The sequence below is a fragment of the Mustela nivalis genome (genome assembly GCF_964662115.1).
Source record: "Mustela nivalis genome assembly, chromosome: 17".
Classification (NCBI taxonomy): domain Eukaryota; kingdom Metazoa; phylum Chordata; class Mammalia; order Carnivora; family Mustelidae; genus Mustela; species Mustela nivalis.
In genome coordinates, this window is record NC_139036.1 from 13,413,430 (window position 1) to 13,441,126 (window position 27,697).

The window sequence follows — 27,697 nt, forward strand, 5'->3', positions numbered from 1 at the left end:
CCAGAGCCAGACGGCATGGAAGCACTGCCCAGCTAGTCCAGCCCACACTGCAGAAGCCTGGGAAACAAGGAACTGTCGCCGGTTTCTGGCACTAGGTTCTGGAGCACTTAGTGACGCAGCTCCTGCTACCTGAAATACACACTTAGCACACCCTGCCCGACTTCCACCAACACCTGAGACCGTCACTGGGATGTGGTGGGTCCCCAGTCATGACAGACAGATGGATGGGAGGAAGAGATGGAGGGGTGCAGGGGTGTATATGTGTCAAGCGGGCATGAGTGGGGGGTCTCTAACATCCAACCAGCCCTGTGTCATCTGGAAATACAGCCAGAATTTGCTCTGATTTTTTAACTGAGGAGTTGGGAGACTCTTATCTGCAGGTAGACCGTGCACCTCTAGCCTTCAAACATTCCTCTCTGCTTCAAAAAAAAAACCATTTACTTGAAAAAGGATTGAGTCTGCAGTACTCAATGGAAAAAATGGAAGGTATCTCCCAATTCCGTGTCTCTGACAATATGATTTTGCTTTGGGTCCCTTCCCAGTCAGTGTGTACAGGCACTGCTTACAGGGTGACAGTCACACAATGAGGAGGGCAGTGAGGATAATGAAACCCATTATCAGTAAGATCCAAAACATCTACGTTGACCCTAAACTGCCCCGCACCCCTTCTCTGACCTCCTCTTGAATCTGACCCTCCAGGCTCACTCCAGGCAGCACCCCCCACCTTAGGGCCTTTGCCCCCAAAGTCCTGCAGGGCCCTCCCCTACTGCTTCAGAAGCTTGTGCTGCTCTTCTGCCGCCCCTGAGTCTCTCCCTCCACACCCCTTCCCACTAGGTGTTATACTGGTTTGGTTTTGGATTACTGATTGTGCCCCGCCCCCAACACCTGGAGGCCCAAGGGGCCTGGGACAGGGAGGGTGATGACCATGGAAACAACCACACTGTGGACACTTCCCATTAGCGCCAATGGTTGGGATGGGGATGGAGGCCGATGACCCCCCCAGCAAGCTCAGTGCACACTGGGGCCATTTTGACAACGTTTTCCCATGTACCCCGGGTTGGAGAGCCCGCATTCTGGTCTCCACATGGGTACCAAAATAGGCTTTCTATATTGGTATCTAAATAAACCTTGACCCAGACCTGAGCCAAGCCCTGACTCAGGCAGAAACAGGCGTTCACTGGGCGGTTCTAGAAAGAACAAGAGGCACAATGACCCAGCCCTCCTCCTGGACCTCAGATGTAGCCATCCCAGCTGAGCTAAGGGCTGGGGACCCGCCCTCACCCCTCCTACCCCCACAGCCCCAGGACTGACAACCCATCCACCCCATCCCACCACACTCCAGGAAATGCGCCAGGAACTCACAAGCAACAAACTTCTTGCTGTGAGAAAATAATTTTCTTAAGAATTTTGCCATTTTGCTTTTTAAATCATTTGTGTACCAGGAGCTCACTTAATTCAGAATTGGCTGTGATTTCTCAACAAGTGCCACAAGCTCTGGGGAAGGTCTGATAGGTTTCCACAAGCTGTCGCGAACTTTCATGAAGGACACCACTCGCCGCTGGAAAGGGCTAACATCATTGCAGATGTTCCCCTAGATATATGATAATTTTTGATGGCATGTTCTCTTCTCAGATTGTGAAGCCAACCCTTTTCTCCAGGCCTAAACTATTGGATGGGCCCATCAAAAGCTCCCGGAGGGCCATGGCACCCCCAGGCCCCCTCCCCAGACCAGCAAAGGTGGGGCCCAGCTGCAAGCAGTTACCATGGTGATGCCGAGGCTCCAGACATCAGACTTGACATTGTAGCCCTTCTGGTTCAGCTCCGGATTGATTCTCTCAGGCTGTAAGGGACCAGTGAGGCCTGAACACCCACCTCATGGTGAGGGGCCAGAAAGGGGACACCCAAGGCTCCCTCAGCTAGATCCTCCCTCCCCCCACCCCCAACCAGAAGGGTCAGTGCTAATCCTTCTCTCCCACCCCCCACAGAGCAAGAGAGAAAACTGAGGCCAACGAGGGCTAGGGTCTTATGGCAAAGGCCTAAACCTTATGCCTCACAGCCACCCCTGCCCCGGGAAGGGGGGACACCCTCAGGCCTGTGGGACAGGGCTGGGACCTACACAAATCCTACAGGTCACGGAAACTTTTATCATCTAAAAGGGCATCTGGGACACCGCCAATATCAGGGGTAAAGTGGGGCTGCTGGCCAGGCTGGGTAACAGATCACCCTTGCTGTGGCAGGAAATGCAGGGCCTCAGGACAGCCCTGTCCCCAACAGACAGAGGACAGGACCCAACCCTGATCTTGCAGGCACCTCTCTCCTGAACCTCTAGGGGGAGCACTCACAGCCATGTAGGGTTTGCAGCCAGCGTCCAGCGTCTTGGCCACAGAATCCACCAAGTAGCCACTAATCCCAAAGTCACACATCTTCACGTGACCCTCCTTGTTGATGAGGACATTGGACGGCTTCACATCTGCCAGGGATAGAACACCCCTTTTTCATCTTCTGGGGTTGTGGGAGGCCAACAGGCTCCTCCAACACCCCCACCACCCACGGGGCAGATGATACAAGGGCCCAGGGAGTGGATGAGGGACAAGGCTCCAAGAGGTGCTGTTCCAGCCCAAGGCCACAAAGATGGGAGCAGCACAGCCAGAACATGCTCTGGCCACCAGTCACAAGCGGGAAGAAAGGGAGTTTCTACCAGGACCTCATTTTTGCACCCACCATCAGCACTCGGGACACATTGTCCAGAGGGGGCACCTGGCCTGTTTCCTGGCAGAACCTCCAGCTCCGGGGTGCTCCCATGCTGGGGCTCTGGCGAGGGGTGGTGCCACTGACCGGTGGAGAACCCAGAAGCCAACCAGCATCCACGCTGAGAGAATGGGAGGTTCGGCCAGGAGGCACAGGGTAGAAGCATAAACACAGGTCAGGGGTCCATGCTGAGTAGGATACAGGCCACACAGCAGGGAATCTTCCAGCAAAGCACATGCAGCACACATGCAACCTCCATGCTTTCCTATAGCGACGTGCAGAAGCACAGAAATGCACAGGAAAAGGACCAGCAGGTTCCACACTGAGCTGCCAACAGTGGTTGGGGGTGGGGGGAACAGGGGCTGGGGGAACCGCCAGGAGTTGAAGCGGCCTTGGTCTAATGAGCTTTGAGAGAAGTGGGACATCCGGGTAAGTGAACTACTCAGAATGAGAAAGAAGGAACTACGACCTACACGACCCCGCTGAGCCTCACAAACATTAGGCTGAATGCCAGAGGCTGGAGAAAGGCCACGCGAATCCATTTACATGAAGTTCAAGAACAAGTAAAACCCACGTACTGTGGGGGAAACCGGATGAGAGGCAAAGGGGGGATACAGGGGCAGGGACTGACCAAGAAAGGCCCAGAGAACTTTCTGGAGTGGGGTAGAAGGTGCAAACATCCTGCATCTTGAAAAGGGCCAGGTTATGTGGACGTAAATTCTGAACAGACTCATCAGGTGTTAACTACGGATCTGTGCATTTCACGATATGTCAACTCTATGTCGAAACAAATCCCGTCAGTGTTCCCAGGACGGAAGTCCAATTCTTGCTCCAAGCACCAGCAAACCTAAGGGCTTGGAGGAGTGGACGGGGGGCATGCAGCTGGGTCCAGTGTGGTGGGACCGGAAGACAATGGCTTGGAGAAGTGACAGTGGCCTGGACTGGGAAGCAGGCTCAATCGGGATCCCAAAGGGCACCTCGCTACCTATCACCTCAGGCAGCTCATCTGGAGAGAGAGAGGTCCCTGCTCCTTGCAGGACTGGGCAAGCCCGTGCCTCTGAGCAGCCCGCAGGCGCCCACCCCACCCCACCCCCGGTGGGGCCGCGGCAGAGACTGACCTCTGTGGATCACGGACAGCTTGCTGTGCAGATGCTCCAGTGCCCTCACGATCTGGGGGCAGGAGGAGGAAAGACAAGGCTGCTGTTACTCCTGGTTCTGTTAACCACGACACAGCAGTAAGACCCCCTACTCATGTCCACCTGTCTCCCTCTGCCACAGATGCACCCCTGCCCTCCCCCGCCCACTGTCCCAGGCTCTTGCCTGCATCCCAGCTTTGACCCTAGTGTCGTGGCCATCCCGGTGCAGACAGACCCGGCCTCTTGCTTTTCTCCCTCCCACCCGAGTGGGCCAGTGTCTCAGGCCCCAGCCTTTACCAGGAAAATGATGTACCCAAGATCTTGCAGAGTCCCAGGCTTGTGACCCCTCCAAGGGGCTGTCACTACCCCTAGCAGGCTCTTAGGCAAACCCCAGCTCTTCCTCAGCATCCCTGGTTCCTCTCCTCCAGCATAGCCAGAGGCCCATGTGCTTGAGCCACTCCCCTCCAGAACACACAGTGGGGAACCCTTGACGATCACCCCAAAGACCCTAACTCGGTACTCTGGCACGGTGTGTTTTCAATGCTCCCACGTGCAGTGAGGACCGAGAGGCGCCACTATAACTGATCCCGTTTCCTTTTTCCCTTTGGCTGCCAGACGCTCAAGCCCAGCTTGGCTACTTCCCTCCAGACATACCTGACCTCAAGCGGTGGATGCTAAGCTTCCCCCCAGTTTAGTTTGTACCTCTGTGAGCTGTCTTAGGGCATTTCTGGCATAAGGAAGTTTTAAGTACTAAGTCTTTTTTTAAAAAATGGTGTAGAAATCTCTGGAGTGGGTACACAAAAACTAGAAGCCCGGGTATCTGGGTGGCTCAGTTGGTTGAGCGAGTGCCTTCAACTCAAGTCATGATCCTGGAGTCCCGGGATCGAGTCCCGCATCGGGCTCCCTGCTCAGCATGGGGTCTGCTTCTCCCTCGACCTTCCCCCTCTCATGCTTGCTCTCTCTCATTCTCTCTCTCAAACAAATAAAATCTTAAAAAAACAAAAAAACAACTAGAAACCTAAGATCTGCCAAATCTGTGTGGTTCTGGGAGCCCCAGGCTCTGGGGTCTCCTCAGCAAGAAGGCTCTGGGAGAACTGGGTCCCTGGAGGGCAGTCGCCCAGGGTCAGGGCCCCACTGGGGACCCAGCTCTGCCCAAGCTCTCACCATGAGGCTGGGCTTTGTGCCTGCTTGCACAGGGCTGGGGCCCCTGCCTATGGACCTGAATCCCCCAACCCCTCCCAAGAGCAAGGTCACTTACAGACACAGCAATTTCCCCCAGAATGTCCTCTGGAATGGTCATGTTCTTTTCGAGCACCTTCCGGTAGAACTTGTCCAGGGATGTGTCCATGAGCTCCATGCAGATCCACACATCTCCCTGTGGAAGGACAGCTGGAGGTGAGCCCGGGTCAGCGCAGGTGCTGCTGGTATCTGGACAGCCTGCGCTAGGGCCATGTCAGCACGGGCCTGACCCTCTGGCGCTGCTCAGGCCTCCCCACAGACACACCTGCCTGCTTTCAGCTCTTCCTATTCTGCAATCTTTCAACTTCCACTTCTCCGCCTTCCCTGCTTGTCTACCCTAGTGAGTTGTACGCCAGCCAGCCTTACCAGCTCTGCTGCCTCTGTCTCCTCCCTCTGATTCTGAAGTCCATGGCAGTTTCCAGAAAGAAGTAACTAAAACACACACCCAATTGTGTCCCTCCACATGGGGGCTCTCAGGCCAGCTGTAGCTCAGCTCCATGCCCCAGCCCTGCAGACCAACCTGACCTCAGCCGCTACGGCCCCCAAAATGCACAGGTCATCCTAGCTCTAGCCTTGAAGGATGCTTCCCTTCTTCTCCTGCAAAGCCCAGCCTCCCCCACTGCCAGCTCTGCCACAAACGCTCATCCTTCAGGACAGTCTTCTATGAAGGCTGGGTACAGCATCTCCGTGGGGTACCTGTAGGCCCAGGTGCCTCCCTGCCGACTCTGACCCAGCATGCAGCGAGGCGCAGGTTTGTGTCTTGCCCCCCCGCAGCAAGGGGACCGGCAGCCTGCCCCTGGCACACACCAGGTGCTTAGCACATGAGCTAAGGGTGAGGAGGCACGGACCCGGCACACTTTGGGACCTGGTAGATGCTCAAGGAGCATCTAGCAGAAGGCCATCCTTCAGCTGCAGCAAGCCGCACTCCCTGGCATCACCCCCGATTGCTCTCTCATCCCACAACCAGTGCTGCCCACAGACCAAGAACCGGACCCTTGCACACCTCCTTGGCTGCCCCTGCTCAGAACCCCACCATGCCAGCCTGGACGCCAGGGAAGCAAGCAGGTGACCCCCAAGACCGACTGAGTGCCAGGCCCTGGGTCACATCATTGTATCTTCACGTGACCTTGGGAAGTGGATACAATCACTGGCCTCATTTCATAGACAAGGAAACCGAGGCAGGAAACAGGGTCACTGGCAGCGTGGGTCCTGGGAAAAAGCTCTCAAGAACCCTGCACGTGTGGTCTCACTCCCTCGGTGCCCAGCACCTGGCACACAGCGGCGCTTGGCAAACGTCTCCTGGGGTCCCCGAGTGAGCAACAGCAGACAGTGGGGCAGCCAGACTGAGGGGGGCAGGTGTGCAGAGGGAAGGTAGGGTGGGGCAGCCAGTGCTCCTCCCTGCAGCCCAGCCCCCACCTCCCACCCACCCACGCACCACGGCCGCACCTCTCTGAAGAGGGCCCCGTAGAAGGTGACGGTGTAGAAGCAGTCGACTGTGCGCATGTTGATGTCCAAGTCCATGAGCAGACGCTTCTGCTCCTGTGAGTTCACGGTGGCCCGGATCCGCTGCAGGACAGAGGGCTACGGTCAGGGGCCATGCGGCAGAAGGCGACCACCCCCTATCCCTCGCAGGAGGACTAGGCGCTCCAATGGGTACCGATGGGCCATACATCTATAGGCTCAGCCCCTGTGCCTCCTCCAGGAAGCCCCCCAAGTGTCCCCAAGCTCCCGGGCTGCGTGGGGCAGCATGAAGTGGAGCCCTTGCATACCTTGACGGCCATGATGGTGCCACTCTGGGCATGCCGCACCTTCTCCACCACCCCATAGGCTCCACGGCCCAGCTCCGAGATGGTCACCAGGTCATCGGCCTCCACCTCGAAGTTCTTGGGGGACAGAAAAAAGAGAGGCCACAAGTCAGGAGAGCGCAGGGGCAGCAGAGAGGAAACAGCCAGTCAGTTAGATCTGAGCTCAGATCTTACACCAACCACCCTCTGCTGTGTGACCTGGGCCAAGTCACACCACCTCTCAGACTCACACCGCTCTCTGTAAAATGGGTACAGCAGCGTTCAAGACGATCGCATGGCATAAATATGACCGCCTATAAAACGCCCCCAGTTGGCACAGGGAGCTCCAGAGAGGCCCTTTCCCTCTTCCTCCCCACCCTACTCATGGGTTGGGACGGAATCATTCATTCACCCGGTATTTGTGGAGTCCCCACTATGTGCACATTCCGGTTTCAGGCACTAGAGACAGAAAGAAGAGAACGAAGCTCTTGCTTTCACAGCAGGCAGTATGGCCCTGGGCCTCCTGCTCTCCCTCATGCCCTCTGCTGTCCGGCAGATGAGAAAGCTAAACGTCACCCACTGACAAGTGTCAGGAGGGAATGAGCCTTGGTGCGAGGAGGGGGGCTGTCAGCCACGGAGAGGCCTCCACAGTGGGTCTCTGCCTGTGGGGGAACCACAGTCTCCAGCCAGGATCTCAATCGCTGGGGAGCAAGCCATCAGCAGGTGTGTGTGCAAGGCACACACCTGGTGCTGCTTCTGAGGCTAGAGCCAGGAGTCCCCATGTTTGATGCACCATTCCCGCAGGTGACATGAGCACTGGTAGCCCCAGGACCCCAACTCTGAGATCAGGAAACTTCATGACAGCTCTGGCTCTCCAGCCCTATGAGGCAAGCCAACTCTCCCCATTCCAGGTGAGAGGGTCTAAGGGTGGGCAGCCCAGGGCCAAAGAGCTAACGTCTGGGGAGTGAGGTTCCTCTCCAAAGCCCAGTTCTGCCCACCGCCCACAGCCACCTCCCAGTGGCCCTACAGGGTCAGCTTAGGCCCACTTGTCAGATGCAAACGCTGAGGTTCCAACCCATGAAGTCCCCGCCCCAGGTGTGCAGCCGGCACCTACCCTGTCTCCGATGGTAATGAAGGTCCGGGAGTCAAGGTTCCGGGGGGGTCTGTGGGGGGAAAAGCAGGACCCCATGAGCCTCAGAAAGCAGCATATCCTTGCCCGAGAGAAGGAGCAAACCAGCCTGGCCTAGGAGCCCAAGACACGTCCTGTGCCCGGGAGGCAGCTTGCGGGCCGTGGTGTTCCTCACGGCACCCAGTCTGTCATCAGGCACCCACGGTGTCACATACAAGGCGTGGTCACACAGACATGGCCAGAGCCTCACCCTTCCATCCCCAAGGTGAGCGAGACGGGGATGCAGAATGGACGTGTGACACCTGTGAGCCCCCGTGGCCACGCCCCCAGGGCCTAGTTCATAGGAGGTGCTCTCTGGGACACGCTGTCCCCTGCCTGCTCCCCTCCTTTCGACCCCTTCCAGGAAGCCTCTCTAGGCTGAGCCAGGGGAGAAACTGAGACAGACTCACGTGGGGTTGGGCACGAGCGGCTTGGACATGCAGGATATCCGTAAGTCCTTCTTCCTTTTGGCCTTCCCTAAAACAAAGAGGTGAGGCACCTGGTCAACGCTCAGTCTGTCAACATCCCCTGGGGACAGACCTGGGGACAGAGATGATTCAGGCCCCCTGCCCTCAGAGGCCCCGAGCACAGTTACAGATGCTGAGGATCAGTCAGTGTGGGCAGTGCTCTGAGGGGCCTGGTGCCTCTGGGCACAGGGACATCTCTGGGCACAGGGACATCTCTGGCTCCAGCCCCACAGGGCCTCCCGGAAGCTGGCCTCAGGCAGTCACCCGACAGCCGCCCAAGATGTCTCCAGAGCACACCTCCAAGGAAGCTCACTCCATCACAGATCTGCCCCCCTGGGGCACACACCAGGCTACCACTGGGCACCCCCCAAGGGAGTAGGGCCACATCCCAGCAGCCAAAGTGCTCGCCAGGGCCTGTGCTCCCACCCCCTGCAAAAGCCCTGCGTCCTAAGTGCCTGGTAAGGACTGAACTGTGCCCCTAGAAACCCCATGTGTTGAAGTCCTAAGCCCTGGTACCTCAGGGCTGTTTGGAGATGGGTTCTTTACAGGGATGATCAAGTTAAAAATGAGGTCATGAGGGTGGGCTCTAGTCCAGCAGGACTGGTGGCTTTAGAAAAGGAGAAAGCTGGACACAGAGACAGATACGCACAGATGGAGGAGAATGTGAGGAGACACAGGGGAAGATGGCCATCTGCAAGCCAGGGAATCCCTAAGGAATCCAGAAGCTAGGAGAAAGGCCTGGAACGGGTCCCTCCGTCACAGCCTCAGAGGGAACCAGCCCACTAGCACCTTGAGGAACTCCTGGCCTCTGGGACCATCAGGCAGGAAGCATCTGGCAGCCCCCAGCCCGAGGTGCTAGCAAACTGACCCAGCTCCTGCTCCCACTTGTGGCGCTAACCTAGCTGGAAAGCCTGGGAGGCAGACAGAGCTCCTCTCAGGTCCCAGCTCTGCTGCCCGCCCCTCTTCTGAGCTTCCGTTTCCCCATCTGTCATCGGGACGCAGAGGCCCCTCTCAGGGGCGGCTGGGAAGTCTGGACCAGACGCGGGCTGGGGAGCTACTGACCGAAGCCTGCTGCCTATTGCTCGCCGCCCCCTCCCCCAAAGTCCTCGCCTTTGCTGCCCCTTCCAGGAGCACCGCCGGAAGGCACTTCCCTCCCAGGGCACCAGGCAGTCTCCTAAGGACGGGAGAGGGGCTGCGCCTCTCCAAGACCGCATGCCCATGGCTCCTGGGCTGGCTGAGAGTGGGGGCCAGGAGCCCAGCGTGCAGCCGTGCTAGCGGAGTGCACATTCCGGAGCGCTGGACACGGCGGCGCTGGGCACAGTGGAGGGTGCTTCCATGGGGGCCGCCCTCCAGAGAGGCCACCATGGCACCTTACAGGCAGGAGAGCAAGGGCGGGACACATCCAGACCCACGGGGGAAGACCGAGGCCGGCTTGAGTCCATGGCCCCGGCTCTTAGCCACTGGGACTGGAGCTCCACTGTCCAGAGGAGGAAGTGACTTTCCCAGGCCACTGAGAATGCAGGTGGCAGAGGTGGCACTTGACCCTAAGTCCCCCAAACCACGCAGACCACTTGCCAGCTCCTGCGGGAGTGTCCTTCCCACCTCCCAGGCATAGCCCTGTTATGTGCTCTGCCTTCCCCGCCCACCTCACGCACCGCCCCTGATGAAGGAAGTGGGAGCTGCCCGGGGCCCCGCACCACCGGCCATGAGCATGCACGGCACACTGGGAAGCACAAGCCCCGGAAGCCACCTCTGAACTGGGTTCACATCCAGCTTCCACCACATCCCGCTGCATGGCCTCAGTGCCCCATGTGCCCCTGGCCTGGAGGCCCACATACTTGGACCCAGCAGCCAGGCAGGGCCTGACACCACCGTCAGGGGATGGGATAGGGTTGTTGTTGCTGCTGGGGAGATGAGGCCTGGCCCCAGCGGTCCTCAGAGCTAGATGACTCGCCACAGAAGAGCCCTGATGGGAAGAGAGTCCCGGATCTGCATGGGGGTGGGTGGGCTGAGCCCTGGGGCTGGTGTAGGCAGGCACCTCCTCCCCACAGAAGCCGCCCAAGGCCCCAGATGCCTGCTCTGAGGGAGGTCTGCCTAGCCCTTGGCAGCCCAAGGGCCTGACCCAGGTGCCACCATGCCCACTGCCAAGTCAGGGCTGCAATGGCACTGTCCTCGACCCCAGAGCCAGTGGGGGCCCTGCTCTCCCCACGCTGGCCCCAGCTCTTAGAGTACGTCTGTCGCCAAATCATACGCTTTCTCTGTCCCAAATTCAAATCCCACCTTTGCCCCTTAGAGACCTTCGACAAGTCCCCAGTCTTCTCTGAGCCCCCGTATCCTCAATCAGACAAATGATCACTACCTACATGGTAGTGATCTTTAGAGAACTTAGAACAGCACCCTGTTGGCATCAGCGTGACTTGCCCCCAAGCCCAGGCCTGTCCGGGAACAACCCAGGGGCTGCACAAAACAAGTTTCCACACATAATACCCACTGGGCGCCACCACTGCTCGCCCGGCGCCGGGGCAGACCAGCTGCGTAATCATGAGCTCCCGTGTGAGGCATGTGGCCATCGTTTGGATTTTTTAAAGATTTATTTATTTGAAAGAGAGAGAGTGTGCACACACAAGGGGGGACAAGCAGAGTGAGAGAGAAAGAGAGAGAATCCCAAGTACTACTGAGCGCAGAATCGACCTGGGGCTCAATCTCACAACCCCAAGATCGTGACCTGAGCTGAAAGCAAGAGTCAAACGCTTAACCGACCACACCACTCTGAAAACACCTTGTGTGAGGTGTTTTCATCCCATTTCACAGATAAGACAACGTGGCCAGCTCTCAGGGGCATAGTGGGTCTCTCTCTCCTCCAGCAACGGCCTGCTGGCCACACAAATGGCCCTTCCCATCTATTCCAGATGTTTCAACAACCCTGGAGGGAGTTCTTAGCCTTACTTTACTGGAGGGAACTAAGATGCTGCATGGTGACTCAGGGGGAGATGCTCCCAGGTCTGGTGACTCGGAGACTGCACTGGGCCAGGTCAGCCACTCCTGGCGCCCTCTCCTGCTGGGAGCTTCTCCCTGTAGGAGGAGGGACCGGCCTCCTGTACTCCCCACAGAGAGCTCTGTGACATCTGCTGAACAGGGACCCAGACGCTTCCCTGGGTTTCCCAGGGCCCAGCACATTCTGCATGACAAGAAGAAAACAGAAAAGGCAAGGTATCCAGGCCCGTGGGTTCCTAAGGCCACATCCGTGCTGCCCCTGGGTCAGACTAAGTCATCACTGACCCCTGGTGGTGGGGACAGGGGCCCTGGGCTGCAGGCCCCAAGGCCTGAGGAGGCCACTGGCCAGGCCAGCATTGCTAACGCTGCATGTGACATGCAGCAGCCTGAGCTAGTCCAGCTTCGACCCCTGATGAGACCTGGCATGATACCCTTCTCTCGGCCCCTCAAGTCCTCTATCTTCGAAGCAGCACTCTGGTAAGCACATGCCACCCTGCAGGGTGGGATCATCTACGAGGTGCTTGGCACAGGCTTGGGGCACAGCAGGTAGCCCTATACGATGGCCCACGACAGGTCACTACAGTTATTACAAGCGTCTGCACAAAGCTGGAAAAAAGCCACCCTATGTAATGAGAATTATGGGGAGCTTTTACTCTTCACTTGAAGCTTTTTGTAACCAGAAAGTAAAATATTTTATGTTAAAAAATGAACAATCCAGGAGTGCCTGGGTGGCTCAGTCGTTAAAAGTGTCTGTCTTCGGCTCAGGTCATGATCCCAGGGTCCTGGGACTGGGCCCCACATCGGGCTCCCTGCTCAGCAGGCAGCCTGCTTCTCTCTCTCCCTGTGCTGCTCCCCCTGCGTGTGTGGTCATGTGATCTCTCTCCTTCCCTCTGTCAAATAAATAAATAAAACCCTAAAAAACAACACCACCACCAACAACAAAAAAACAATCCACTAGGGGGTCTCCTGGGGCTCACAGCACATCCCCCCACACTACCTGCTCTTGGCCTTCCCTAACCTTTCTCTGGCCCTAACCTGCACACCCATCTCCCACCCTAGGATCTGCAAATGTCATGAGACGGGCCCCTTTTCACCAGGCCTCAGTTTCCCTAGTAGTCAAGGGAGCCTCTATGCGTGTGGCCAGGCCAGGTGGGTGAAAGAGGAACGAGGCCCCCAGTACATGAGATCTCCCACATGCTCCTCCTTCTGGGCTTGGGGCAGGACACAGGCTGCTCCAAGCACATGGGCTGGGTGGGAAGAAGGAGTAGGGTCCTGGCCTTCTCACCTATCTGCCTGCCAGGGACATGGGCTCCGTGCAGCAGCTCCCCAGCTGTCAGAGGGAGTGGGTGAGGCCATCTTGGAGACAGCTCAGGAATGGGCCACAGGCCACCAGCCACCGCCACTGTCTGCCATTCACGTCAGTGCTGGGCCCAGATGGCCAGGCGGCCCAGGGCTGCCCAGGTGTGGGCCCGATATGACGACCGTCACCACAACAAACAAAGGTTCACGGGCAGCCACCAGCAAACCACAACAAGCCTGCCAGCCTCAGCCTGCGGGGCCTCTGGCACCGGTGGGCACAGTGCCAGGCTTCTGTGTGTCCTCGGCCCTCTCCAACCTCTCAACACCACCACAGGCAGAGAATAAGGAATTCGGCTACTGACCGACAGGAAAAGACCACAAAGAGAGGCACCCCGGACTCCCACAACTCCTACCTCTTCCTGGCCCTGCTCTCATCTCCTCCCACTCACCATTCCTTAAATGAGCCGCCTTCTCTTCCATCGCAGTGCCTTTGCACATTCTGTTCCCTCTGCCTAGAGCGCTCTTCCCTGCAGCTCCATCCCTGTTGGTATATGATCCTCACCTTTCGCCTAGTCAAAGCGGCTTTCCTGATCACTCCAGCTAAGCTCCTTGTCCCTGCCTCTCACTGTGTCCCACTGGCTTCGCTTCTGTCACGTCTCACAAGTCATGGTTCTATAGTCACTACTTCAGGGGCAGCTAAGAAAACATTTATGGGCACCGACTCGAGTCGGGCAGCCTGGGTTCAAGTTGCAGCTCTGCCTCTTCCTAGCTGTATGCCCTCAAGCAAGTGCCTTAACTTCTCTGGGTGTCAGAGATCAACTGTGCAATGGAGATAATGGGCCCACGGTGAGCCTCGGGTTACCAGGCGTGTCCTCCGAAGTTATCAGGGCCACGCTGCGGTGGTGCCTGACAGGCAAAGATTAGACGGAGCCATCTGGAAACCCGGAGGACCCCAAATAACACTAGGCCCTCAGCCCCAGACAGCCGCTCTGTACAGGAAAGTGTTTTCTTGTACCTGTGGTACCAAGGGGATCAGAGAAGAGGTGTGGCTTGACCACGGTGACACAGTGAGTGTTTGGTAGGGAGCAGACACAAAGACAGGTCTGTGTAGCTCCAAAGACCAAACATCAACAGAAAGCCTGAGAGAGGGGTCTCCCCATCCCCTGTGTCAACCCTCCCCTGAGGCCTCGGGGAAAGGGGAAACAGACTGGACAGTACCACCTGCTCTCAGGGTCCGTCCACGGTGGGAGGGGGAGGGGTGGTGCGTCCCTCACCACAGACGCTGCGGGGGCCTTCACACACACAGGGAGCCCCCCACATGTCGTCATGTTGGGTCGCAACCCCTGATTTCCAATGACAAAAGCAACACCAACTGCTCCCAATTTATTACCCCCCCACACACCTTTGGGGTATTTTGGTTGCTTGGTAAGCTGTCCACTAGAGAAGTCCTAGGCCCTGAGTGTCTGGGCCAGCCCTGCAGATGTGGGAGGCCAGACGGCCCCAGGCTGCCATGCCCCCTCCCAGCCCCTGCCGCACTTGGCTCGTCGCCTCTATCCTATGCAGGTCCCTCAGAAAAAGATCAACTGGTCCCAGCTACTCCTGCCACACAGGCAGCTAACACACAGCTGGTGTCGGGGGTTCTCATGAGCCAAAGCCCAGACCCCCACTTGACCCCAGTGATCTCCGATCATTGCAGACCTTACACCAGCCCCAGCTGCTGGTCTGTGCTCGAGTCCAGGTGAAGCGCTCAGGGCACCCAGTTCACAGACAGTACCACTGAGGCTCAGAGACAGTGAGCCGAATGGCAGGGCTGGGTGCTCAGGCCCACATATGTCTGAGGCTGGAGTCTCCACCCCGTGGCATCCCTCCCACAGGAGGCCTCTGGGAAGCTTTCAGGGGCCACGGCAACCAAGTGTTGGTGGGGAGCGAGAACAGACCTGCCTCCCCCAGGCAGGGGGCCAGCTGGATCCCTAGCACTGCGGCGCCCTGTCCCCAAGATCCTAGAGCAGATGAAGGGCTCTGTTACTTACCAAACACCAAGCATGTGGCACCTGCCAAGGGCGCTGTGGGCTCCACCCCACAGGTGAGCAACAGGTTACAGGTGGGGGCCCCTCAACCCCCTGGCCCTGCCCTCTCTCCGGCTGAGTGCTGGCCCCCCGGGGCAGGCCCTGGCATCTGAGGCCCTTGACAACCCCCTTCCCTCCACCTCTCAGGGTCTTCCTCATCCACAGAGCAGGAGGGGAGGACTCTGCACCTGCCCGCCCCCCACCAGTGCACGCCCCTTGGACAATGAGCAGCCGGGCCCCTGCCCGCCCCCCACCACTGTTGGGCTCCCACCTCGGACAAGCGACAATGACTGTTGGCAATGCCACTGGTACCCAGGGGGCCAGGGCCGGAGATGCTGCTCCACAGCTCCCAGCGCACCCCCAGCCCCAACGGCCAAGAATGCACCAGGGCCAAACCCAGGGCTGACGGGAAAGCCAGGACCACAGGCAAACAGCAAGTAACAGACAAAGCCCGTGGGTGTAATGTTTATAAGCCAGGGACGGGGACCTTTCTGAGGTGGGATCTGAGCTGAGGCCGACACACAGCGGGTGAGGAGGAGGAAAGTTCTAGCGCCAAGAGGGTCAAGCGCAGGGGAGAAGCGCACGGGGGGGGGGGGGGTACACGACTGGAGGGTGTGGGGTGGGAGGCCCACTCCTAGCTGGGGTGCGGGACCCCGAGGCACAGAGTCTGGCCCCATGGGGCTGGTACTTGTGTGAGCTCACAGGGCCACCAACGTGAAGACACCTCGGCCCTATCGAAGCACCCACCGACCCAGGAAGCCCACCTCGGGGAACTCCCGCCAGAGAGAGAGAGAACATAGCACCGCCAACATCTCTGAGCACCTGTCGTGTGCCTGGCCAGTGCTAAGCCTCGGATCCCGTCTCCTGTCTCCGTGGACCACTGCAGCAGCCCCAGGCAGTGGGGACAACAGGCTCTCCACTCTCCAGAGGACAGCACTGAGGCAGGGTTTGTAAAACAAAGAGACCACCCCGGGAACCAGCAAGGGTCCAGCGGGCTCCTGGGCAGGGTGACATGCTAAGCACTCTCCACACAGGAGGTGGCGTGCAGATTTCAAGAGAGAGAGAACATCGGTGTCTTCACAGAGGAGTCCAAGGAGCAACAGACCTCCTTCCTGCACCTTTGAGATTTTCCTAACCACATGCAGTGTCAGCTAGTTCCATGGAAGGAATTTAAATGCAAGAACAAGGAAGAAAGAAGCCCTGTGGAAACTTGTGCCTGGGGCCGCTGCAGGTCTGGGCCTCAGGCTCCTCCTCCCTATGAAACGGGGAGCCAGGCTCGCTGGCATCCTTCCCGGGGGATGCTCAGCCCTGGATGGTGCCCCAGAGGCCAACCACTGCAGACTTGCAGGCCAGGGACCTGGAGACTTGCGCAGAGTCCCATGCCGGCACTCAAACACAGACCCGAACCTCTCAGGCCCCCTGATCCTGGCTCCACATACCTCATCTGCAGCCACGAGACCATCTGCCACACCACGGTGGTAGAGGCCAATAGGCAGTGAGTGCAGAAGGACAGGCTATGGAGTGCAGAAGGAGCTGCTGTGTGACCCGGACCGGCAAGCACACCTCCTCCCTGAGCCTGTTTCCTCCCAGATGTCCTGGGGAGTTCAATGACCTTGATCTCCAGGACAGGTGAGCCAGAGTCAGGGGTTATTAAGACAGACCTCAGACAGACCTGTGTGACCTTGGACAAGTCACTCCCCCCTCGAGGAGAGTATACTTGTCAGACAGAGAGCTGACGACACCCCATGTTGTTGGGTAACCACAACAGCTGAATGAGACATTGCGCAGGAAGTGTCTGGCACAAAACGGGTCGGATCAGTGGCCACCCTGGCCGCAAGGCCTTCCATTGCCAAGTTGGGCCCCAGACTGCCAAGTGAACCCCCAGACTGCAGATCCCGGGCTTCAAGAGCCTATGCCTAGGGAGGAATATTCCTGGAGTGACATCTAACCTTCCCAGGGCCTCGGGGAGATGGGATACTCCTCTTGCTCAGGCTAGTGGGCTAAGTTCTCACAGGTCACCACTTGGGGCCACTGGGAGGTCACCCAGGCCACCAGGAGGCACTGCCGGGCCCCACACGCCTGCTCCTGCAAAATGGTAAAAGCCCCTTTCCTTAACAAAGGCCATTCTTGCTTTTATTATCATTGGCATCGAAACAAAATCTTATAAAACATGGGTTCACTGTGTAGAAGACCTAAAATGTATTCTTGATGGTAAAAAGGCCAATACGTAGCTCAGGTTCTAATTCAGCATTAAATGAGCACACAAGGCGTCCCTGAACTGGAGAGATCGCATCACTCCCCACTCTCAACAGCGGAGGTGTTTCATTCCCTCCGTTCAGATAAGAACACTCACCCAGGAGGTCACAGAGGGAGGTGGCACAGAGCTGGGCCTCGAAGCAGCCCCTCCCCCCGGGAACGCGCACAGGCTCACCCAGCAAGGGTCCCCGCCGCACCACCCCAGGGTCTGCCCCAGGCAGACGGGCCAGAGCATGCTGTGCCACTAGTATGGAGGCAGGAAGTGAAGTGGAAGACCAAGACACAGACACTGAAGGACAGGGAGGGCAGAGAACATGCCCCCGCCCCACACCCACAGCAGTCTCAGGCAGGCCTCCGACCGCCAGCCCCTACTTAGCTCCTCAGCTCTCCACATCTCCCCTGACACCCAAGGCCCCTCCCAGGTCACCTCCCACCCACTGGCTTGCGTGATCCTGAGGATGCACCACAGAAGATGGTGGCAATAGCACAGTGACGCGGAGGAGGAAAGTCAAGAGCTACCAGGTTCCCCTTACACTGGCTGAGCCCCGCACAGTCAGCCCAGGAGTTTCAGACCCACATGAAGTAACAAGGACAGCTGTCCACACTCAGCCACACTAGCTCTGGGCCGGCCCCATACTCAGCCCTTGCATACACCAGTGCACTGAGGCCTCGCCGCAACCCTGCGGTTAAGGTTCTAGGATCGTTCCCATCATACAGACTGAGGCCCCACAGCTCGTGAGTGCAGGAGATGGCCATGAACCCAGCCAGCTGGCTGCAGCCTCTCCCCACCACTACAGCAGTGTAGACCCCCTTCTGAAGGATGGTGAGCGTCACTATGCCCCTCGTACATTAGAACTCAATTTCAAAAAACAATAAAGAAGTGATTGATACAGGGATGCCTGGGTGGCTCAGTCGGTGAAGCATCTGCCTTCAGCTCAGGTCACGGTCCCAGGGTCCTGGGATCGAATCCCACATCGAGCTCCCCGCTCGGCAGGGAGTCAGCCTCTTCCTCTCCCTTTGCTCCTTCCCTGTGCTTGTGCTTTCTCACTCTCCTCACTCCCCCTATCTCAAATAAAATCTTTTTAAAAAGTTTAATACAAAAGTCAGGGCAGTTGTTAGGGAGGCACAATTCTGGGAGGGGCTTTGGGGTACAGTTATGTTCGATTTCTTTAGCTGGGTATTGGGTACACAGATTTCATTTTATTTTTACTCATTAAAATACAGAGGTACATTTTATATATGTTTTTGGGGTCTGTGATATACTTCAATTGAAAAGTTTAAAACGAATGGAAGACCCCACCTGCCAGGTTGGGGTTCAGCCCGGAGGCGTCAACAGGGTCAATGCTGAGCCGCCCAGGAGCAGGGCACCAGTTGGGAGAAGGGCAGAGAAGCCAGGACAGCCCCTGGAATGCCAGATCAGCCGTGACACCCCAGAAAGGGACCCTCGGGGCAGGGAGAGGTGACAGGGACCTCTCAGGAGGGAAAGGGGGACAATAGCCCTTCAGGGTGAGCCTGATGACCCTCTCCCAAGTTGGACACAGCTCCCAGGCTTGCTGTCTGTGAGCTGCAGGCAACCTACCAGGCTGCCACTGCCCAGCCCTGTAAGTTCTACATGCCTTTTATATGAAGCTTTTTGGGGTTTCCATGCTCAGTGCTAGGGAGGGCATGGACAGAAGCAGCCGGGCAAGCAAGCCTGACTCATGTGGGCCATGTGGAGAAGGATGGTCCCCAGAGGGCTGTAAGCCCCAACCTCAGGAGCTGAGCTCAAGGCCTGCCTCATCACCCCATCTGGCCGGGGGGTAGGGCTCTGTGCACGGCGTCTTCTGTGCCACCCCCAGCGTTCTTCCTCTGGGACAAACAGAGACACAGAGCACCCCACCTGAGACCCTGACAATACTCTGCATGGCTGCCAAGGCCCTGCACCCAGCCTGGACCCACAACCCAACTGCTCCCTCTCACCTGACCCCCATCCACGGACATACCTGACCTTGGATCTGGATTCCAAAACCTCTTCCTGCTCCTTAGGCAGAGTTCTTTGAGAGTCAGGGTGCTCCTTGCTCACCCCAATATCCCCACAGCCAGCACCATACCTGACATGTGAAGTTCTACCAACTGAGGGACTGACCTGTCCTCCTGATTCCCCACCCCACACTCCCCTGTGCTCAGGAGAGCAGACCTGCAAAGAGGCCTGCCCCAGTCCCCTCTGTTCCCCACAGGCCTCCCCAGGAAGGCCCAAGAGGCAATGGGAGGCCCCAGCTCCAGCTGTGGACCAGTGGAGAAAGAGCCTGGTACCTTGTAGCTGGCATTACAGGTCCCTGCAGGACCCTGCAGCCAGCGTCAGAGTCCTCGTGTCACAGGACTTACAAGCCCATCTCCAGAGTCCAGGGTTCTATTTACTCACCCATCGCCAAATAACCAGCCATGACCATAACAATAAGAACATAATAACAGATGCCACACATTAGACAGACACTGTCTCCAATCTCTACCACCACCCTGCAAGGGAGGAGTGTTCACTCCCACGTTACAGAAAAGGAGACCGAAGGTCAGAGAGGGCACAAGAGGAAGTCAGGAAGCAGTGAAGGGGGTCAAAATTTGAACACAGGCCTGTCTACTCCCTGCACCTCCTTCCTGTCTAGCTGAGGTTCTTTGGGGACTGAGGCCAATCTGGCCGGCCTACTACCTAACACTTAGCAAGACTGGAAGGAGGCTGTCTGCATCCATCCTTGTGGCTGCCAGCCAGACAGGCAGGAAAAGTCCCTATTCCCAGTCTGCAGATGAGGAAGCTGAGGCCTCTCATGGGATAGGTGGGCCATGCCCAGGGCACTGCAATCATTCACAGAGCGCAGTGAATGTAACTTTGCCAACATCACATAGCAAAAGAGCCTGCCCTGAAATTGGACCACGGTCACCTCTCCACCCCAGGAGCTCAGGCCGACCCCATACCACCTCTCCTCCCCAACCTCCCAGAGCCCCCAGCAGACCAGAGGATTCCCTAGGCAAGGGCGGTGCATGGCCACCACCACCTGCTTCTGTTCTGTGAACAAGAGGAAGCAGGGCTCTTGCCTAACAGAGGAAGTTCCTGGGCGGGGCGGGCGCATAGCCGGGGAAGGCCTGCCCAGAGGTCCCAACCTAGTCTGAGGTCCAGGAAGGGGGCCACCTCTGATGCCCATCTGAGGACTCTATGCTGACCTGCAAGGCCGGGGCTCACAGCCCCCCTCCCAACCCACCAGTCAGCAGGCATCGCCCCTTTAAGCAGCAGCCAGTTGGGCTGGCATGCCCGGCGGGTGAGTCAGCACCCAGTGCCCGCTGACTCACCCACCGGAAGCCTCCTGCTGCCCCAGCCTTCTCCCCACACAGGCAACTGAGAACTTTGCTCCTTTCAGGCCTGGAGCCATGGGCTGGCTGATAGAGAGTTTCCTGTGCGTCACATCAGGGGTGGGGGAAGTCCCCAAGGTGTCACCCTCCAGTCTTTCCGACAGCAGGAACGGGACTGGACGGGGGGTTGAGGGGGGGACAGTAGTCACGGCAGGCAGGGCCAGGATACAGACAATGCTCCTGAAGCCTCAGTGTCCCCACTGGGCAGCGGGAGCCATGTGAAGATCAACCATGACACGTTTGCATGGACGGCACTCACAGTGCACTGAGGGCGGTGACAGGATGCATACGGTACCCCCAAGGACACATGTGGCTTGAAGCAGCAGACCCAAACCACGCCGAGCAAATGTGCCCCTGACCACTGGCCCCAGCGCCAGCTGCCATTGGCCTCTGACTCCAAAGATGGCATGTGGGCAAGGAGGCTGGGGGAAAACCTGCAGGGCTGAGGGACCTGGGGCCTCAAAGATTCATGGAAAACTCCCCAGGCCTGTGGCATGGAGCACAGAGCAGGACACCAGCTGTGAGGCAGGAAGCTCAAAGCTGAAGCTCAAAGGTAAGGTCAAGTACCAACCACGCCCTGTTTTGTTCAGATTCCTCTGAGAAGGTGGAGAAGAGCATGATGCTGGGCCCAGGATGGGGAGGGCCCCCGCTAAGAATCCCAGCTCTGTGGACTCAGTCCAGCCACTCCCCCTGTCTGGCCCCAGTTTTTCATCCGTCAGATGGGTCAGGCTGAATGAATATAAAATGTCCCAACTGTAAAGGGCTGTGCACACAAGAGGCATCACCTCCAGCTCAGGCCCTGCGCCAGGTCAGGCTAGCCCTGGAGAGGACCCAGATTCAAGGCATAACGGAGCGTCCCAACAGCTAGGATGATGGGGTGCAGGGAGGGTGGGTCCCACCAACTCAGCAAAGAATGGAACATAAAGGAGCACTGGGGAGACCTCTGGAGATATACAGTCGTGGACAGAGCCCTAGCTGCACCTGTCACAACTGTATGAGCCCTAAGCAAGGCACTAACCACCTCTGAGCCTCAGTTTCCCCATCTATAAATGGGGCTGGGAGGAATGAATGGGAGAGAACATGGAACATGAAAAAAAGCTTGATAAGTGACAAGTCTCGGGATTTTAATGAGGAGGTATTATGGCTCCCCACCATATCCTTCCACAGACCCCAAAGAGGCAGACGAGGTCCCTGAGCCTTGCAGAGGCTCCTGAACCTCCATCTAACCCACCAACACCATCTATTACCTGGACCCACAAACTGGAAATTCACCTTGGTTCTCTCTCTGCAGAGGCTCAGAGACTGCAACACCAGGACTCAAGTCACACAGCACATGGGAATCAAACAGTGCCTCCCCAAATTCCCTTTTCCCTTCACACCTAGGACCCCTCTCCCTTCACAACTCTACAACTCCAACTTTTATTGGGTGAGGTATTGCCTGCCTGGAAAAGCTGAAGGAGCATTCGAAGACAAACACCACTTCCATCCTCTTCCTTCTGCCCGTGAAAACACTGTGGCCCAATGAAGCTGAGGGACCTGTCCTAAGTCCCACAGCACTGACCAAGCCAGGCACAGACCCCAAGCTGGAGAAAAGAAGTGTCTGATTTCCTGGTTCTCCAGAATGGAGAAGCATATGATTTCCCAGCTCCCAAGCTCCACGAGGTCTGTGCAGTGCAAGTCCCTCCCTAGCCGCCTCCCCCCTTGAGTGCCTCCTGAGTTACTCACAGTGGTTGGGCAATGGTCAGGGATCCGGCCTCCCACTTACGTAAGACGTAATTACCCTGCCCACCGGGCCGGCCGGGCTCTGGCCCCCAGCCACCGCAGCTGCTGGCCACAGGGGCAGAGATGGACCCACACCCTCCCCAGGACCCCACAGGCCCTCCTGGTGCCTGGGCTCCTCCAGAGAAAAAGCTCCTGAGCAGAGGCCCACTGAGTTACATCTGTTACCTTTCTCCACCTCACTATATGCAGCTGCAACCCAGACAGAGGCAAGGCCTTGACCCCACATGCTGAGGCCTTCCCAACAAGGAAAACGGTAACAAGGTGTGGGCAACTGTGCCTGCCTCAGCACCTACTGTGTGCCAGGTGCCCTGCTGCACTCCTCCCCTCCTCACCCATGCCTGCTGGAAGCTCTTCAGGATTTGCTGCATCGTATCACACCCAGAAAACGACACAAGGGGTGTGTGATTACTCCCATTTTACAGACAAGGAAACTGAGGTCCAGAGATACCTGCTGCCAGCGTGAGGCAGCAGCAGATTTAGAGAGCAACGAGGCAGCCCATTCATTACAGCTATGTCCGGTTTGGAAATCTCACACAGCCTAGCCTGCTGAGGCTTGAACATGCCAAAAACATCCTTCCCTCTTCCGTGCGCGCGCGCGCGCGCACACACACACACACACACACACACACACAAAATCCCCCTTTCACCCTCCAAGTTTCACCCCCCCCACCCCCGCCCCGCATGACAAATCCTGCTGCCTTGCCGCCGCAGCCGCCACCTCACAAAAATTTCCAGGAAGGCCGGCTACTTGGAGAAACAAGAGTGAGCCCATTGCACAGCCAGCACCCTGGCCTAGCGGCTGGCCCTGAACCCAGAGGCAGCAGGGACAAACCCGGTGCGGATTAACCCTGGAGATACAGGAGAGCAAAAGGCAGTGAGCTCTCCAAGTGCAGAGAGAAGCTTGCAAGTCGAGACAAGGAGAAGCTGATGGAGAGGGGGGCCGTGTGTTAGGGTGGGGTGGGAGGCCAAGAGAGGTTCCTGGGGACCAGGCTGCAGGCCACAGGCCCGCCAGGGAAGGAGCAATGAGGGGCCTACAAGGATGGGCAGAGTTGGGGGAGAGGAGCGAGTTCTTAGCTGGAGTATAGCCAGGGCACCCACATGGGGGGGTAGGAGGGGGTTACAGTGAGATTCCCCAGCAGGGCAGCACTGCTGGGGCTCGGATGGGGAGTCCTTTAAATCTCGGAGTGGATACAGCCCTGGGACCAGGGAGTGGAAGTGGGGGCGGGGTGCAGATCAGAGTGAATCCCACCTGGATCCAACTGAGGGACCAGGTTGGGAGAGTTCCTGTTCTAGGGGCAGTTAAGGCCTAAATGAGGAGGTCAGAGTGAGGTTTCTGCTCTGGAGCGGGGTCATCACAACGAGATCCTAGCCTGAATGCGGGCCCGAGAGCTGTTCCAAGGCCTCAGCTGGGGTCCAGGTGAGGTCCCAGGTGAGGTCTAGGCTGAGACGGAGACCCGAAGAGGGAGGGATTCTGGACCGGAATGCTGCCTCCGTCCGGGACGGCCTGGAATGGGATCACACAGACCGAAGTCGGGGTCCGCAGTCCGGGCCCGAATGGGCGCGCGGCGGTGGGGGGGGGGGGGGCGGTCAAGCTGCGCTCCCTATCAGGCGTTCCTACCTTTGGTCTGGGGCATGCTGGCGGGCTGACTGGAGGCGGGCGATTCCATGGTGCAGGCGGGTCCAGGGGCGGCGGCAGAGCTAATCTAGAGGTCGGCGGGCTCTACCCGGGCGGAGAGCGCTCATGGCTGCGGGCAGGGGGCCCGGGCGCGGCGGCGGAGCTGAGGCGGCGGCGGCGGCGGCGGCGGCGGCAAATACACGTCCAGGACGGGCGGTGCCGGAGCCAGACTGGGCAGCGCCGCGGGGGCCCCGGCCGGACGGCGCCGACGTAAGCCCCGCCCCTGCACGCCGACTGGCCCGTCCGTCTCCGGGGCCCGTCCCCTGCCTATCAAACACCGACCTGCCCTGCCTGTCAAGCACAGGCCTCGCCCCTGCTGGCCCCAAATCCGGCTCCTCCTCTGTCTGTCAAGCCCCGCCTTCCACCCGGGAAACCCGGGCCCACTCCGGCTCGGTGCCCCCTAGCCGAGAGCCGGGTCCCTCCCGCCGCCTGTCCAGACGCAAGCCGCGCCCACTGCCCGGGACTCGCGGAGCCCGCCTCACGCCTGTCAAGCACTAAGGCCCCGCCCCCGCGCTCTCCCAGCCCCGCGGCGCCCCCCTCCAAAGCGCTCGGGGCGCCCGCCTAGGGTGCGTAACCTGGGAAAACCCCACGTATGCTGGGGTGGCGCGAGCGGGAAGGCGGGGTCCCATGGAGGGGTTACAGCGCGCCCCCGGGGCCGAGACCTGGGTTCAGATCTCTACGTGGCTACTTTCCAGAAGCGGTGACCTTGGGCAAGTTTGATGACCCCTGAGCCTCAGTTTTCGCCTGTGTGAAAAAGCGACTGTGACAGCAGCGCTGTGCAAGAGGTCGGGACCCGGGCTTTAGTAGATGTTCCATCCTTCTCACCAAACGTTGTACAAGCCTTAAGCACAATGCCCGGCGTGCGCACATTTGTTCCATGCTCTGCAACATCCACTGAGCGCCCGCCGCCGTGTGCAGGGCACCGGGAACTGGTGGGTCACGATGGTGAGCTTTGTGGCTCCTAGTAAGACAGCAGGAAACGTGGCTGTTCGTGGTGGTGGGTGTCTTTACTGCCTCTCCTTCCCCACACAATGAAACTGAGTCTCGGAGGTTGTAAGGTGGGGCGTTGGTTATCTTCTCCTCTGCTCGTGGGGCCTCCATCTGTGTATATAGACTGTCTAAAGTATATAATGGCCACATAGGCCAGTCCTCTCTTATGCTTCCACCTGGAGGTAGGGGGATTTTAGGAGCCACTGACCAATCTGGCCCCGAGATCAGCTGACTCAGAAGGAAAGCTGCGGGCTAGGGAGGGCGGGAAGGGCCTGACAAAGGTCAAGGGGTCAACCCTTCGCCTCTGGGCAGGCATGAGTGTGCGGTCTGCCAGGGACCTCACATGAGGGAAGCAGATTCCACCTCCTGCTAGAAATGCTTGGTGCGGGGTGCTGACCTCTGCTTGCCCATTTGTAAAAAGGGGTGATGCCTGCAGGTCCCCACCCACACAATGATGGAGAGGGCCTGATGAGATAAGAAAGGGGGATATGTTATTTATATTATCATTTTTCTCTTCCTGCGTCTCTGGCTCAGCCTTTCCAGGCAGTGGGTGGAAAGTCATGATCTATGGACTCAGGCAGGTATGGGTTCAAATGCCACTTACTAGAAGTCATGGAGCAGCTCCTTGCCTCAGTTTATTGACCTGTCCCATGGGGACAATGAGGCCTCTCTGAAATTAGCTCGTGAGCTCGGGCTTGGGAGTCCCTGGCTTAGGCCTGGCACTTCCTAAATGCCCAGGAAATATTTGCAAATACACTGCAGGCTACCTCCTCCAGGAAGCCATCTCAGCCTTACCACTCCTGGGTGGGTGGAGTGCTCTGTTCCCAATGGGGCATGTGACCATGGGCCAGTCATTTCACCTTAGGACCTGCTGCTTATCCATCTGTAAAATGGGCACCCAGTAGCAGCTACCTCCCAACCAGGAATGTAATCCTGGTCCTGCAGGTTTTCTAGGCTCAGACTCTTGCCATCCGCTCGGCCTTCCACCACACTTCCACACGCCCCCTTGCCCTCTCCATTCCTTGCTATGTTTGAGGGTCTCAGTGCTGCCCCTTGAACAGTGTCAATACCCATCCTGCCTCGGGCCCTCCGCCCTCACTGTTTCCTCTGCCTGGAACCCCTTTCCTCCCAGGATTCCTGTGGCGGTTCCCTTCCAGCCTGCAGGCCTCCACTTAAATGAACTCTTCCAAAAGGCCTTCCTGGCCATGTCCCCAAATCAGTTTTAATTCTCTGCACAGAACTCATGCCACCGAAGCCTTTCCTATCTGTTCTGTTTTTTTATCCAGCTCTCCCTCTACACCGTCAGCCCTTCCCGGGCAGGAATCTTGCCAGCTCAGTCCCTGCTGCAGTCCTGATGCACAGCCGGGGGCTGGTGCGTAGTAGGTGCCTCGTAAGTACGTGAGGAATGAACAAAGCAAGCATGAAAAGCATGCCACAGACATCAATGGAGTGACTCTAGTCTCGTGCCAGCCTCCCAGGCACCCCCGTGACTCAGACAAGGCCCTTCGGTTGGAGGAGTTGACGGTTAGGCAGGGAGCCTGACAGACAGCCCAAGAATCACAAAACTCCATGTGGGGTGCTATAAATAGATTCATGAGCAAGAGCCTCAGGAAGGAACCAGACACCACCTGCATGAGCTCAGGGAAGGCTCCTCAGAGGAAGAGACTTTGAGACTGGCCCTTGAAGAATCGGTAGGAGCTGGTCAGTAGAAAAGCAGAGAGGGTCTCCCTGCAAAGGGCAGGAGGTGCAAAAGGAGCCCCCTGTGAGGGCCAGTCTGGGATGCAGGGCTGCCTTGCTGCCTGGGGAGGAAGCCCCACCCTGGAGCCTCTCTTTCTCCTCTGAGCGAGGTGTGGCAGCTTCTGCCGGCCACCTTCTCCCTCTCTGGAGCACGGGACAGCTGAGCAACTCCATCATCACTCAGAAACCAGAAGGGGAGTTTGATGGGGTCCCCACAGCTTGCCCGGACTCTGAGAAGGAACGTCCGTTAATACCCCTGTTAATACCCCTCTCTGTAGACTCGGGGGAAACTGAGATGCAAGGAGGAAGAGGGTGTGGTCAAAGTTTGGATGTGGGTGTGAGCTGAGGTGGGAGGGAGCCGGGAGGACAGAGAACTGGAAAGAGAGGATGGTCAGAATCCAGGATTGGGGAAGCTCATTCATTCATTCAGCAGCTATTTGTTGAGCACTTACTGTGTGCCTAGCACTGAGAGTACAAGACTGAACAAGACAGACACATCTCCCTCAGGGAGATGATGGTCTGGTGGGCAAACCAGGCAAACAAAATGTGTAGATTACATCGTTATACTCTGTCAGAGGGTAAGTGCTATGGGACAAAGGATGGACAGGAACTGGGAGTGTGTCTGGGTGTGGGGACTATACTTTTAAAGATGGAGGTCAAGAAAAGGCTCACTGGAAGGTGACTTAAGCACAGAGCTGGGGAGGTGAGGAAGGAGTCAAGAAGATATGTGGTGGAAGAGCATGAAGGCAGAGGGAACAGCATGTGCAAAGGCCCTGAGGTAGGTGGTTTCTAGTGAAATAACTGTGGCTGGAGTAGTGGGAGATGGTGGGGGGGCTGTTCTATATGTACCTCTGGCACATCTCCAACACACCTACCTTCATGATCAAAACCCCACAAGCCCCGTTTCACACCATTGTAAGTCCACGGAGCCCAAATACATATGTGCACGTGAACACAGCAGGGTGCACAAGTGTGGAA

The 27,697-nt window shown here is 57.9% G+C and overlaps 1 protein-coding gene across 1 annotated transcript in view; it reads right to left on the reverse strand.

Annotated features, from left to right (window-relative positions):
- Positions 1 to 24,512, reverse strand: part of MAP2K3 (mitogen-activated protein kinase kinase 3) — a 29,647-nt gene extending 5,135 nt beyond the window's left edge. Inside the window, exons 1-9 of the mRNA XM_082707593.1 lie at positions 23,936 to 24,512; positions 8,486 to 8,552; positions 8,022 to 8,070; positions 6,893 to 7,006; positions 6,570 to 6,689; positions 5,143 to 5,259; positions 3,867 to 3,918; positions 2,343 to 2,470; positions 1,763 to 1,840 (exon numbers count right to left, since the gene is read on the reverse strand). Of these exons, the coding sequence (XP_082563719.1) occupies positions 1,763 to 1,840; positions 2,343 to 2,470; positions 3,867 to 3,918; positions 5,143 to 5,259; positions 6,570 to 6,689; positions 6,893 to 7,006; positions 8,022 to 8,070; positions 8,486 to 8,552; positions 23,936 to 23,984 (774 nt within the window). The 5' untranslated portion in view covers positions 23,985 to 24,512. The remainder of the gene's footprint in view (positions 1 to 1,762; positions 1,841 to 2,342; positions 2,471 to 3,866; positions 3,919 to 5,142; positions 5,260 to 6,569; positions 6,690 to 6,892; positions 7,007 to 8,021; positions 8,071 to 8,485; positions 8,553 to 23,935) is intronic.
- Between the last annotated feature and the right edge of the window lie 3,185 nt (positions 24,513 to 27,697).